General features: G+C 36.9%; 1 protein-coding gene across 7 annotated transcripts in view; it reads right to left on the reverse strand.

Annotated features, from left to right (window-relative positions):
• The window catches only part of ROBO2 (roundabout guidance receptor 2), a 455306-nt gene that overhangs the window by 407501 nt on the left and 32805 nt on the right, over positions 1-15000 (reverse strand). For all 7 annotated transcript variants that reach the window (XM_031556595.1, XM_031556582.1, XM_031556578.1 and 4 more), the window contains exon 2: positions 3001-3327. In XM_031556595.1, the coding sequence (XP_031412455.1) occupies positions 3001-3327 (327 nt within the window). The remainder of the gene's footprint in view (positions 1-3000; positions 3328-15000) is intronic.

The following is a 15000-nucleotide window of genomic DNA, read 5'->3' on the forward strand; positions in this document are numbered from 1 at the left end:
GGAAGGGAAGGGAAGGGAAGGGAAGGGGTTACATTCAAGATGGGCTACTTTCTGTGTTCTGAATCACTATATGATCAAACTGAATTTCACTTAAGCTTTTTCTTCTGTCTAATGGGTACATCAGAAGATTTTCAATGTTGGTGCTTTTGAGCCAGGTGACCATGGAAGGGAAAAATGGAAGGATAAAAGAATGAATCATAATTAATGCAATATCACCTGAATGCATAAATGCAACCAGACTTAACAGGTACAGAAAATGCCAAAATATTTCTTCACAAATCATTCCAAAGTTCCAAGTGTGCGTTAGTGTGGAATGACAATATAATAAGAAAAGTAAAACAACTGTTGGTTTTTCCACAAAAATAGCAGACTCAAGCTATTTTAGACCTTAGAAGTTTTTCTCTAATAATGCAATTTGAGGCCACCTACAGTCATCTGGTAATCCAAAACCCTGTTGTCAGCAAAGGACAACCACTCTTTCTCTGGTGATGAAAACAGCTTAGCTCAGTGTGGAAAGAGCAGTTTTCAACACCATTAGAGATAGCAGAAGGAAGCCCTGATTGCATGTGGCTGTCTCAGTTCACTCAGACAGGGCCCTGGCATCCAGGCAACTCACTGCCCTTAGAAGTGTGGAAAACACGAGAATGAGGACTCACTGCTGACAACAGGCTGTCAGCAACAACTCATTTCTCAAGTGTGCACATGGCCTGTTACAGGCCTGCCCACTTTCTTCAATCCAGAAATGCTGACATTAGAAATAGGTGTTCTCTAAAAGTCACTTTAAAACTTAATTTATAGACAAAAGTCTCAAAATCAGGAAAATTAGTCAGTTTGGGTATCATTCTCCACAAGATTATTTTGATACACCTCTTCTGATGTTGCTATGAGCTTTCGTAACCAGCGAGCATAAAACAAGAGGATCTCTAAAATTTAACAAACAAGCAATGTACACAGTGATTACAGTTTGGGGTTTTTTCCTTGAAAATACCTTTTTGTAATCACAAATGTAAATGTTTTTTTGTAATCACGGTATGGCTCAAGGAAAGACAAAACACTGTTTAATTTAAGTGGAAACGGAATGCCTGCCTTAGACTGCTAAACCGTTTAACTGGAAAATTCAGTCAGTTAAATTTCAAAGCTATGAAAACAATAAAAAAATGTGATGTCAGGTGCATGTTGCTATTGCAGAAACTTTGGCTATATTTTCAGATCTAAAGTTTCATGTTCTGTGATCCTTCTGACAATGAAACCTGGTATTATTATTTTTAAAGTCTCGTACTGTCTCACATGCAGTTCATGCATGACCTGCCATCAGTTATAGTGGTTAAAGAAATAATGCCAAAGACTGGAGATGCTGTAACAAGAATCTCATAGCAGCTACTGAAGTAGGGATCAGTGAAAACTGATGCAACATAGACCACCTCTGAATTCCAAAAGAACCGATCACTTCAGTTTGATGACTCAAAGCATAACTTTAACAGTGTTCTGAGCTTCAATGGGAGATGTCTGAATCTTAACATGATTATCTAAGATCTCAAAATGTTTATGTCTTTCACACAGGGTTTCTCAATAGATAGCTTAAAACAAACAAACAAAAAAAAAACAAACAAACATGTATATAAACACAGGAATGATCCAGCTAAAGTTTATCTACATTTGTACTCACCCAGCTTTCAACCTTTCTTACACTGATCATCTTCTCAATTCCTAAATACCTACCTACACTTAGCAGTAGAGTAACATTATGATGCCTTTATCAGCAGATATACATTTGTTAGTGGCTCAAACAAACCTGCTTTTATTTTTCCTTTAAAACAGTTCTTAACCTAGGTTGTGACAAGGAAAAGGCTGTGAACAGGTCTGTTCTACTTGGCCTATGCCAACATCTAACTAATTCAAGAATGTCATTTTCTGCAATTTGTGAAAAGACTGAAAACCAAAGATCATGTCACAATAGCTATAAAAGTCCCCAACTGCATCAGGAATAAAATTTGCTTTTTTCTACCTCTATTTTTTTAGGCCACCATATGTTTTTTGTGTGTTCTTAAATCCATTCTCTAACAACTAAGTGATGAAAGCTTGTGCTGAAGCCTTAATTCAGTCAAACACATTTTGCTGAAATTACTGCCAAGTGAAGAACTGTGAGGGAAAAATTAAAGATCAGCAATAAAACAGCATTTATAATTCTACTAAAACACGCAATTAAGCAAAGGAACACAGCTACGCTTTGTTGATACTCTGAAAAAAAAAAATCAAGTTTTTTTCCAACCCATACAACCAAGTAGCAAAAATTACTAAATAAAATGTTACATTTTATATATGATGAGCTTGTTTGCTCTATGACTGTAACGAATGTGTTTGTTAACTCTACTGGAAGCATATCATGCATGCTGGGTGGTCTCTCTAAGAACTGTGACGACTTCTCTTTTAAGACAAAGAGAATCGATAAAGAATAAGAGTGCACTGGAGGATATGAGAAATGGCCAACAATTTCACTTGCCACTCACATAATGAATGAGGCCTATATCAAGTTTATGATAGAGGAGCACACACTGAGGTTTCCAGCACTACAGAACATGAGACACCAAGAAGCTGTCTGTTCCTGTTGAGGTAACAGATGACTAAATAAAGAGAAACAGACAGTGCACCTTATATTAAATGATAGGTATTTTTCCACATTAGTTTCAGCGTAACCAACTTTAGTCATAATTTAGAAATTAGATTATTCTTTAGAGGAAGATTAGCCTTTGTCCATGCTTGTGCCAATCATGATTATACACTGGCTAGAACTCTACTTCCATATAAATCACATTCTATACGGTCACTGCTACTGAATAAATGCATGTATAAATGCCTGGACTAAGAGATACAGCTGATGACAAAATGCCATCCTTATCTATGCTTATCTCTCAAACCGCTCAATGTGTGCAAGTGCTGGATAGCAATATAAAAGCAGCTATAAAGTTTTACATGGTGTTAATCATACAAAACTTTACTCACATGCCACTTCCAGAGATGCATTGCGACTCACAGCTTCTCCAAGATAGTTCCTTGCTACACAAACATAACTTCCTTCATCAGGTTTACTCCTGCGTCCATGCACAATACGTAAGAAAAATAAAGATCCGCTAGGCAGCAGCATACGGTGGGAGCGAGGATCATCTTTGTCAGTTTCCACTCGCTCTCCATCTTTGTACCATTCAATAGTAGGAGTTGGTCGTCCTTCAGCTTTACAGTTCAGGGTTGTTGGTTCTCCTTTAGAGACTATCACATCTGAAGGATGCTCAACAATCCGTGGTGGAAAGTCCTCTTGGCGGAGACGGGATCCTAGAGACAAAGAAAAGGGTGGAGTGAAGGATAATTTATTTTCACTTTTGGCTTCACAAAACATTCTCACAAACTAGCCTTTCAACGTCACCAACATTTTCAAAGAGATTACAAAGAAAAAGACAATCTGTCCACAAATTACATTGTTTGTTTGTTTGTTTGTTTTTACCTGGTATCAGAGACTGTATCACAAACTTTCATAGCTAAAAACCTGAGTTTGTAATACAAACGCATACTTCTGACCCAGGCATTAGCAAACCAATACCTTATGGAGACAAAACTTACAGAGAATCTGTTACACATACAACCATGACAAGATCTTTTCCTTGTTACAATAATCTTTCTGTTTACATTAACTTATAGATTCCTGTGCCCTTCCAAATTCCACTCATACTGATCTCCTATCTTTTCATCTGTCAGATTCAACACATGGACTTTTCCAAAAGCCCTGTGTCTTACTACCTATTGGTTAACACTTTTTTACAATCATAATAGTATGCTTTGAGAGGAAAGGAATAGTGGTCCATTCTTCCATCTTTGGACTTAGTTTTGCTAACACTCTAGTCATTGTATAGTGATAATGTGCTATCATTGCTGTACAAACTGACACTTTCAGCAGCTACCGGATTGTACTATCAGTATAGTAAAGGTATCCATAATCCATACTGCAAGTGTACACACACACACGTAAAATTATATCCAAGCACAGATAGATATAGCACAGCTGAAAGAAGTATTTCATTCTCCACTTTTACTATCCAAAAGACATTTAAAATCTATCAGGAGAATCTGCAGTTAAAAAGTATTCCTAGACTATGACTTTATACACAAAAATACTGAAATCACAAAGACTATAAATTTCACAGTACTGCAACCCAAACGCTGAGACACATATACATATATATATATATTTCTCTACATATCTACCAAATTAATTCCTTATTCTGAGGGAAAAAAAAGCAACACCAGTTAGTTGTGTGAAGAAATTCCCAACATTACAAGCAAAAACACCAAGATTAAACTATTTCTTAAATTTTAAAGAGACTTAAGTCAGAGAACACTGGTAGATCTGACTATATTTTAATAAGCAGATGCTGAAAAGTAACAAAATTTGTAATAAGAAATTAAAAACCTAAAATATGAACTCATTTTCTTACACATAAATATTTAGCAATAATCCTCAGAGGTTCAAGCAGTACATCCTAAAGAGAACCCTTTGAAAATGCCTTTCTCCAACAAAGGATTAAAGCCTCCACCTTATACAGCCCAAATCAAAGCCTCAGCTCATAAAAGGACTAGTTCTTCTTCTTCAGTACTGATGTATATCACAAAACTAACGTTTACCTCAGCATAAGTAATCTGTGCTCAAGAAAGGGCTGAGATGTGGGCAGCAAAAACAGTGCCCATCAACAAGGAGAGGCTTAGACTACATTTGGAGGGAGGGATCATACCACGTGTCCCTGTGATGCCTGGATGTACCTTCTGCTATTAAGTGCTGCAAGTCATTACCCTCAGCATGCATTTAAGAGAGGTGGAACAAGGCTAAGTACAAGGTGTTGCACTTGGGCCGGGGTAATCCCTGGTATTTATACAGACTGGGAGAAGAACTTCAGAGCAGCCCTGCAGAGAAGGACTTGGGGGTCCTGGTAGACAAGAAGCTGGATATGAGCCAGCAGTGTGTGCTTGCAGCCTGGAAAACCAGCTGTATTCTGGGCTGCATTAAAAAAGGGATGGCCAGCAGGGAGAGGGAAGTGATTGTTCCCCTCTACTTAGCTCTTGTGTGGGATCATCTGGAGTACTGCGTCCAGGCCTGGGGCACCCAGCACCCAGCACAAGAAAGATGCAGAGCTCTTGGAACAAGTCCAGAGGAGGGCCACTAAGATGATCAGAGGACTGGAGCACCTCTCCTATGAGGAAAAGTTGAGGGACTTGTTCTCCAAGCTTGGTTAGCTTGGAGAAGAGAAGGCTCTGAGAAGACCTAAACAAGCATATAAACAGGAGGGAGAACGACTGTATACGAGGGTGGATAGTGTCAAGTGAATTCAAGGGAATGGTTTTAAACTGAGACAGAAGAGATTTAGGTTAGATATAAGGAGGAAGTTTTTCAGAGGGTGGTGATGCATTGGAACAGGTTGCCTAAGGAGATTGTGGATGCCCCATCCCTGGACGCACACAAGGCCAGGCTGGATGTGGCTCTGGGCAGCCTGGTCTGGTGGTTGGTGACCCTGCACATAGCAGGGTGGTTGAAACTAGATGATCATTGTGGTCCTTTTCAACCCAGGCCATTCTATGATTCTATGAAAAAATAAACACATAATAAATCAACCATAGAGCACAATAGACTCCTTCCTTCAAATCTGAACTGAGCACCAACAGTTATTCCAAACAGATATGCTTCCAAACACAGCCGAAAACGCGAGTCTACTAGGTCTTTCTCTGGAAGGTACAGTCACCGTCTACATGCCTGAAAATGACTGCTTCAGATGGTGTTTTCCTAGCTAAATTTCGATTCTTTCACTATGACTCTCCTGCCCCAGAAACTGTTACTAATACATCCTAAATTAGAAGAAACAGGCATATTGTTAACCCCATGAACTAACAGACCAGAAAGTATTTCTATTCCCTTTTCTGTAGTGAGAAGGAACCACAATTTATCCAAGATGACAAGTTGATTCACTGAATCAGGCTGTCTATGTTGGTATCCTGGACTATTCATGCAGTTTCCTTCTCAATTTTTCCCTTAAGGATTTCCAATACACTTATATCGCATGCATGCATACAGCATGTGAATAACCTCTAAATATAAGAGTCCCTAAGCAGTCATTACCATGATGGACAGTAACGATTTCAAATTAGTTGTTACATGCTGTTGGGCGAAAACACACCTTTGGAGAAGTCCTAAAGTATCTATGATTGATTCAAAGTTGCATCTGTAAAAGGGAAAACATCAGCGCTATTCTGAATACACACAGAGTACTCCAATAATCATTGTATGTACAAGTTCACATAGTTATTGCAAATGACTGTTTATTGTACATCTCCAAAAAAAAGCAGATTTGAATATATTTTATTGTTTAATTCAGAGAGAAAGTTTTAGGTTTACATTTTTGCCTATTATTTCAGAGTGATAAAAGTCACTGTTAAGAAAAAGAGAAACATACAAGGAAAAAGGCAATGTATAAGTCTATTATAGTATTCTATCTTCAATATCAATGTTTCATTGTTCATACTTGAGCAATAACAACAAGCAGCAACAAAAGATAAAGCGTAACACATCTCTGTTCAGCTTGTTTTTTTTCCCCTGGGTTATATTTAAACCCTCGCCTCATATTTTATGAAGTTTGCCACAGAATTAAAAAAAAAAAGTACTTTCAGTGATTCTACTGCAATTCTAGCATCTGCCACAACACCAGATACTCTTGCATTAACTCTAATTAAAAAAACAAGGAAAAAAAACGTGAAATTATAAAAGAATTAGGTCAGTGACTTTCAGTCTTGATTCTATCAAGCAAAAAAGCACTGAAAATTATATATAATCTCAGTCTCCTGCAGAACACTGCTGACCACATACCTTAGCAATGTGTGAGCTTGTTTACATCTTTACCACACAATGAAAACAATCCTAAGTCATCTTTTTCTAGCTCACACAAAACCAGCAATAATCTCATGGTTCTTCAATTACAACATTAGCTCAACATGATAGCCTTGAAGGAGTCCCTTCCTGGGGCTCCTGATTTTTATTTATTTATTTATTTGCTGAGACCCTGCTATAGCCAAAACCAAGATACTATATCACACAATTCCATGTTCTTTCCCTCAAACAGTTTTTGTTTGTTTGTTTGTTTGTTTGTTTGGGGTTTTTTTGCCTTTTAATAGAGATAAGGAGTGAAGCAACATCTGCAGAGCAGCTTCTGATAACTATTCATTAAAAACCTATTAGTAGAAATAATCCAGACTTTCAGAACACAAGGCTTTGGGACAGATGTGAAATGATGTACACTGTAGCAGTACAGTGAATGCTACTGCTGCCTTCGCTACAGAAAACGTAATGTGCCTAAGGTTCTCATGGAGAATTTCATTACTAACATAGGGGAATTTAAAATTTGACAGTCCTCAGTGAGCAAATCAGAACTACAGTGAATTATCTGGAGAAAACTGATGGAGTAATATCAGTGCACAGCTTCATCTCACACATTAATTTTTCACCTTTACAGATCAAAAGATTTTCAGTTTTTTTTCTCCAAGTAAACAGGAAAGTAAGAATCTAATGCTAATTGTTTGCTCTTGTTTACCATCAGTTAATTCATCATTGCTCAACTTTAGTCTACAAGCCAGCAATGATTTAGGAGAAACAGATTATAAAGCTAATTCGGTTTAAAATAATAATAATAATAATTGCATACAAAGCCATTTAGCTACTAGTAATGTTTATTTCAGTGAAATAATAAAGAATTTCCAATTATTGCCTGGAAAAAATAAAGAGTAAAATACTGAATGAGCAAAGTCTAGTATTTATCTTATTTCACTTTTGCCTTTACTGGTAGATACAAATATTTATATTTAAACACAGATTTTTTTTTATATCTCCTAGAGAATATATCTGAAATTCCTAAACATAATAAAATATAAGTTAGTCCACTGTTAAGAATGAGAAAATAAAATATGAGTCATGGAATAAAGGTCAGGACACTGAATATGTGAAGCCTTGTCCCATGCTGGAGCTGAGTGAGAGGAAATTCCTAGAGGAAACAATCACAAAAAGGCTAAAGAAAGCTCTAGTTTCTAGATGTACAGATACTGCACTTCCACTTAAACACATTTACCATCCAATATCCCTTCCTCTCTTATGACTTTGTGTACTTGCATACTTCCTAATCAAACTCATGGGAAGAAAGGAAAAAATGAGGAGAGGTGACAAAAATAGAAAAAAATATTCTGAATGCAGGTCATATTACAGGTTTCTGAAGACACTTCAATCCTATTCCAATGTGTTGTACAAGAACTGAGAATCACCTTCAAGAAAACTCATCTGAAACAGTAAAAGATTACATCGCTCATTCTTTTTGACCAGAAGATCAACACTACTGCTGTTCTGATTAATTCAATTTCTCATAATCAGCAACAAGTCTTAAAGATTTGTTATAAGATATTCTGACTCCTTCATAAATTTACTCAGAGATCCAATATACCATATAATAACAACTACACCAATGGCATATAAACATAATACCTTTTATTTTCAATTTAGCATGGTTGAGTCTGTATGCAAATAAGCCTAAATAAATTAGAACAAACACATTTTATCAAATATCAAATACATTGTTTTACCATAGAGACACAACAGTAAGCAGGCAAAAAAACTGAGTCAATATTTTACCCTTTTTCACCACACTTACATAAAGGGTAATGAGGTGAGTGGGTGTGATATATACACAGAAAAAAGCATTTGGCAATTCACCTTCTAGTTCTCCCATGCCACTGTCTTTCAAATTTCAAGGAAAACCATTTTCATTTATAGCACTTCACGCTCTTCTGGTTTTAATTTATTAGCTTCACATCAAGACCAAAATTTGACTTCACCTATTTAACCCTATTCTCTACATAAGCAGTGGTCTGTCATACAGGAAAAGCAACAATACAGATTAAGTTCCTAGTGATTTCATTCATTTCTAAAGTAAATCAGCAAGATGTTCGTGGCTATAGAGCTAATAGGGATTAATAAAAAGGCACAGAATATCCACCAGCAATTATTTCATTGTAACTGCTGAGCAATTATATATACATATATATAATATCAGTTAATATGTTAATAAATGTTAGTATTGTGATATAGTATTTCATAATATAGATTGCAGAATTGCCTACAAGAGTCTCCTCAGTACTCTCCCTCTACCTTTCTACATTTACCCTTTCCTGTCAACAATATCCACCATTCTGCCATTTCATACTCCATTTATTTGCATCCCTACATCTCTTTTATTCTACTACCAGACTGCCTAAGAACTGAAAAGCTCATCCTAAATTGATCTCTAAGGCAACTGCTCCTTTTATACTTTCTGAAGACTCTTTTTTTAACTTTCTTTTTCTTTCTTTTTATTTCTTTAGAATTTTGAAGACATATACCTCCATAGAAAGAAACATGGGATTTGATTTTCAATAGCAGGAGTAACAGTTGCTTAACACTATGTATACCACACTACCTACTAACTCAGATATCTTACTACTCCATACAGTATGGAGTACTTAGTATTCTGTCCCCCTGCAGTTCTTACATTGCTGCTAACACACTTGCATTTGGCCTTAAAATACAGTTATCCATAACCTTCTACTGTACAAATACTGACTTTTGAATGCATTCCTTGTAAGAGTTTTGCCAAAAAACACACACTTCCACAGATGGTGCAGAACATTTATTTAGCAGTAAAATAAGCTGCAAAGCCAATAGAAAAATAATATTGTCGTATAACAAAGTAATAGACACAGCAAGAAAAGGCCTGAATATACTCAATTTCACTAAGAAGACAGATTCAAAGATGTATTTTCAATGTTCAAGGAACTTTTTTCTGTCCTCTAGTCTTGTTACTTTTTGTGCAGTAAATAGGAAAAGCAAACAGATAAACAAACAACAACAACAACAAAAGCATTGAAATTCATTTAGTAAAATCACAACTGTAAGAATGATGTATTTTATGGACATGATTCAACAACCTCTGCTGAATATTTTCTGGCTTTGTAGAAACTGTCACGTGGCCATGACTGAGTTCCTTTTTCCTCATGTAGACACTTAACACTTTTGTAGTAGATAACATTAAGCTTGAAAACAGACACTCCTGAAGCTACTTTGTTAAATCTACTAACTAAAGGACAGTTACTGTTCATTTTCCTGCTACTTCATATGCCTTGTTCCACTTAGGAAGTAGTTAGCGGACACATTTATTACACATATCTGTTAGAAATAATGAATAAGTGTGTTGCTTTCACTACCCTTTTAACCACAGAGTTGACTGAAAGCAAGCAGAGATCTTGAACAGAGATCCAGTCAGTCACATCCTAGTTTGAACAAAAGATAACGTAAAAAGAATTCAAGATAGTGAGAAAACTCAACTAGAGTACAGGCTGATGTACTGGCATCAAGCTGATTATCCTAGATGCATTCCTCTAGGCAAAGTGACATTTCAAAGATTTATATTTTACAATCTCTTCTCCTCCCCTGAGACTTGGCAGATGGAACCAGATCTCAACAATATGACTGCTTCCAAGGTAAGGTTTTTTGTTCAAAGCTGTGTCAGCAATGACAAGGTCCTCCGAAAGCTTTTCTTAGAGCAAAATTAATCCATTAACCAACACATCATAGCTTCCCCAGGACACATATCTGCAGATAAGCCACCTTTCCTGTAGTGCATGTCTGCCAAGAACAGGCAACACTGAACAGACAGATCAATAACTGTCATTAAAAATATTGGACCAAATCTTATTGCAAGTCTGATTCTATTAAGTTTCTGTGGTATAAAACTGTGACTTTGCTAAGAGAGCTGTAATCAATTTTAATCATAAAAAAAAACACTGCAAACATAAAATTGACTTTTTATTTTTGCTGTTTATATATGGACAATAATCCAATACAACAGCATAATCACCCTATTCTTTGTATGAAATTATTTCAAAGGAAACATTCTAAAATTGTTATTCAGACTTAATGCAAATTTACTGTAATTCACTTCTCTTCAAATTTTTTCTTTCTCACACACCAACATATGAATGGTATATTTCAGCTGCTGGGAACATTCAACTGCCTTGCAGGTTGAAAATCAAAATAGCTAGCACAGTGTAGAAGTAGAACAGTTCAGTGCAGTTTTTAATAGTGTGAATTGTATCTTGATTAAGAAGTTTCCTAATGGACTATTTCTCAAAACATTTGAGCTAATAGTAAGAGCTACCTCCCTTCCTTTTCATGCAGAACTTTTATTCAGAACTGTATTAGTATTGCCCAGATAAATACATTAGCTACATTCTCTCAATGCTTTGCTTTGTAATATTTTCACAGGATCTTACCTACTCCTTAAAAATCACTGCATTCTACGACACTGCATGTTATGGGTGTGAGATTCTCGCGGGCATTTATGAGAGGAGTGAATAGGATCACAATATCCCTGAAAAACAGTATATTGACTTGCAGGCAAATGAATCACTTTTTCACAGGTGAAAAGAGATGTTATAAATACAAGTCCCTACTTCAGTGTGGAAAGAAAATTGATTTGGCTGTTGCAATGCAGTCTGGTTTAGAGTTCAGTTATCTACCATAGGCACATTCCCCAGAAGAAGCTAACAGACAACTATATACTTAATTGAAAAAACAAACAAACAAACAACCACCACCACCATATTCTTACGTATAGTTTTTCTTTCCCAAAAAAAAGAAACTTCTGGCTTTTGAAATAAAAATAGCTGTTCAGCTTCAAGTGTGGATTTCACTGGCTCTGAAAAATGAGATAATAAGAATTGTGTCTTAAAAGAAAGAGGAAAAAACTAACAAAGAAAACAAAAACAAAAAGATAAGAGGAATACTTCCAGTTACGAAAAGCAGAAATAATAAAAAGGTTTATGTGAATATATGTATATACACATAGCATACATATACAAAGACAAGTAATGCGTAGATGTATGAAATGTGCAAATGTACACATACATACACATGCTAGATTACCTCCAGAGGTCCCTGCCTCTGCAAATTATTCTGTTGTACATAAACAAAACGTAACAAGAACACTGAACAGACAAAAGTTTTTTCCACACTTTTCATCCAGTAGTGCTCAATCAAAACAGCTCTTCCCTATGGAGCCTTTCAGAATCATTCAACAATCAAGTAAAGTTAAGCAGGACTGTATGCCCAACTCCACCAAACATCTTTTAAGTCTTTCCCAGGGCAAGGAAGGAACAGAAGAACAAGAGACACTGTTTACAGACATCACAGAAATGTTTTTATTATACAGCTAGCACACTATCACCACAGCAATGAGAAACTACTTTTTATTAGGCAAAGGGAAGCTTTCAATATTCCAATATTCCTGCACACCATTATTATTAAAAACAAACAAAAACAAAAAACAAAAAACAAACCACTTAATTAGGAGCAACTAAACTTCTTTTTTTTTGCATAGAGGGATTGATAACCACAGGTCCTCCGCAGTCTAAGACATTCTATTGGTATTTGATAATGACCACCTAAAATACTGTTACAAAAACCCAAACCCTATACCTTTCAAATAACACTCTGGTCCAGAGTCCTTCAAGGAGGATAAGTCAAATAGCTATCAGAGTAGAATACAACTGCCACAGAGCAAGAGTGAAATCAAAGTAATTTTACAAATAAAACACTACACAAAGTTCACAAAAGTCAAAGATGTTGTTTCTCCAATAAGCAGTTTCAACATGTCTTCAAAAAGTCTTTAAAAAAAAAAAGCACAATAATTTAATCTTTAACTTTGATATAAATATTTTGAAACAGAAGTCAACATTTCCTCAATGTTGCACCATTATAAATAATCACAAAGTTTTTTGTGTGTGTTTTTAATTTTAATTAATAACTAATCATCAACACAACTGTAAAAAATTTTGATCCCATTTTTAGATAGGCTTGACAGCTCTGATATCATCATTCACAGAAGACAATACATACAGCTAATTCAGGCAAGAAAACTTACCTTCTGATTTCTTTATCCTCACAATCATAAAAATCCTTGAGATCATTAACACTTTCCCACACTCCGAAATGCAGAAGTCTGAAATATTTCACAGCTAGATAAAACTGAGTCGAGCAAGGACAGATATGTCAAGGTATCTAAGATGATAAGTTTTGTGAATGGGAAGCAACACAGTTTGGTCTACTCAGGATACAACAAAGATATCTTCACATAGTATACATAGTACAGCTTGGAAAAATCCTACTTAAGTTAAAAGTTGGAAACTAGATATTGAAGAAGATTAGAGGCAGTCCAGGCTGTAGCAACCATGCTCTGGCTGAATATATGACCTCAAGCAATACGAGACTGGCAAAGAGCAATCAGAAGCCTGAAAATCAGGAGAGAAAATTTCCAGCTGTTCAAGAAATTCTTGGGTGAGATCCCCTAGGAAGTTTTCCTCAGGGAAAAGGGAATGGAACAGAGCTGGCAACACTTTAAGGACGCTCTTCTGAGAGCACAGGAGCTCTCTGTCCTGCAGCATAAAAAATCAAAGAAGGCAAGAAACCAGCATGGCTAAGCAAGGACCTGCTGTTCAAACTGAGATAAGAAGGAAACATAGAGCATTGGAAGCAGGTACACATGGCCTGGGAAGCGTACAAGGACACTGTCTAGTCATGCAGAAATGGGATCAGGAAAGCCAAGGCATAGATGGAACTGAACTTGGTGGGAGATGTAAAAAGTAACAAGAGGGGATTCTATAGGTACATTGGTCAGAAGAAACAGGTCAAGGAGAGTGTACCTCCTCTGATAACTGAGAAAGGAGAAATGGCAACAACAGATACAGAGAAAGCTGTGGTACTAAACAAGTTTTTAGTCTCGCTGTTCACTGGCAGTCAGGCTTCCCCCAACTCTCACATCACCGAACATCCAGGTGGTGACTGGGGTTGCAATATCCCTTCTACTGTAAGAAAAGAGCAAGTCTGAGATCATCTGATGAGGTTGAATTGTACAACTCTATGGGGCCAAATGACATGCATACAAGTTCTGAAGGAAATGGGTGATGTAGTTGCCAAGCCACTCTCTATCATATTCAGAAAGTCATGGATATCAGCTGAAGTATGTGGTGACTGGACAAAAACAAACATCACTCCCATTTCTAGGAAAGGGAGAAAGGAAGACCGAGAAACTACAGCCCAGTAAGCCTCAGCTCTGTGAATGGAACATAACATAACTTCCTGGAAAATGTTAAGGTACACGCAAGATAAAGAAGTAATCCAAGACAGCCAGCAAGGCTTCACCTAGGGCAGATTGTGCTTGACCAATGTGGTGGTCTTCTATGATGGAGTGACATCAGAAGACAGAGGAAGAGCAACTGATGTCATCTACCTGAATTTGTGCAAGACCTTTTGATAGGGTCCCATACCACATCCTTATCTCCAAATTATATAAATATGGATTTGAAGGCTAGACTATTCAGAGGATAACAAATTGGTTAGATGGACCCACCCAGAGGGTTGTTGTCAACGGTTCTATGCCCTTGTGGAGGCTGGTGACAAGTGGTGTCCATCAGGAATTAGTCTTGGGACTGGTGCTCTTCTACATTTTTATCAGTGGGATTGAATGCACTCTCAGCAAGTTTGCTGATGACATAAAGCTCAATGGTGCATTTGACACACTAGAAGAAAGGGATGTCATCCAGAGGGACCTGGATAGGCTTGAGAAGTGAGCCTAATGAGGTTCAACAAGGCCAAGGCCGAGGTGCGTCCCTTGGGTCAGAACAATGTATGTGTACAGACTAGAAGAACAGCTCATTTTGAGAGCAGCCCTGCACAGAAGGACTTGGAGATCCTGGTGGACAAAAAAGCTTGACCAGAGCCCAGCAGCCCATAAGGCCAACCGTGTCTTGGGTGGCATCAAAAGAGGAACAGCCAGCAGGGAGAAGAATGTGACTTTTTTTTCTCTACTTTGCACACATAAAGCCCCATCTGGACTT

This window comes from Meleagris gallopavo, chromosome 1 (assembly GCF_000146605.3).
Source record: "Meleagris gallopavo isolate NT-WF06-2002-E0010 breed Aviagen turkey brand Nicholas breeding stock chromosome 1, Turkey_5.1, whole genome shotgun sequence".
Classification (NCBI taxonomy): Eukaryota; Metazoa; Chordata; class Aves; order Galliformes; family Phasianidae; genus Meleagris; species Meleagris gallopavo.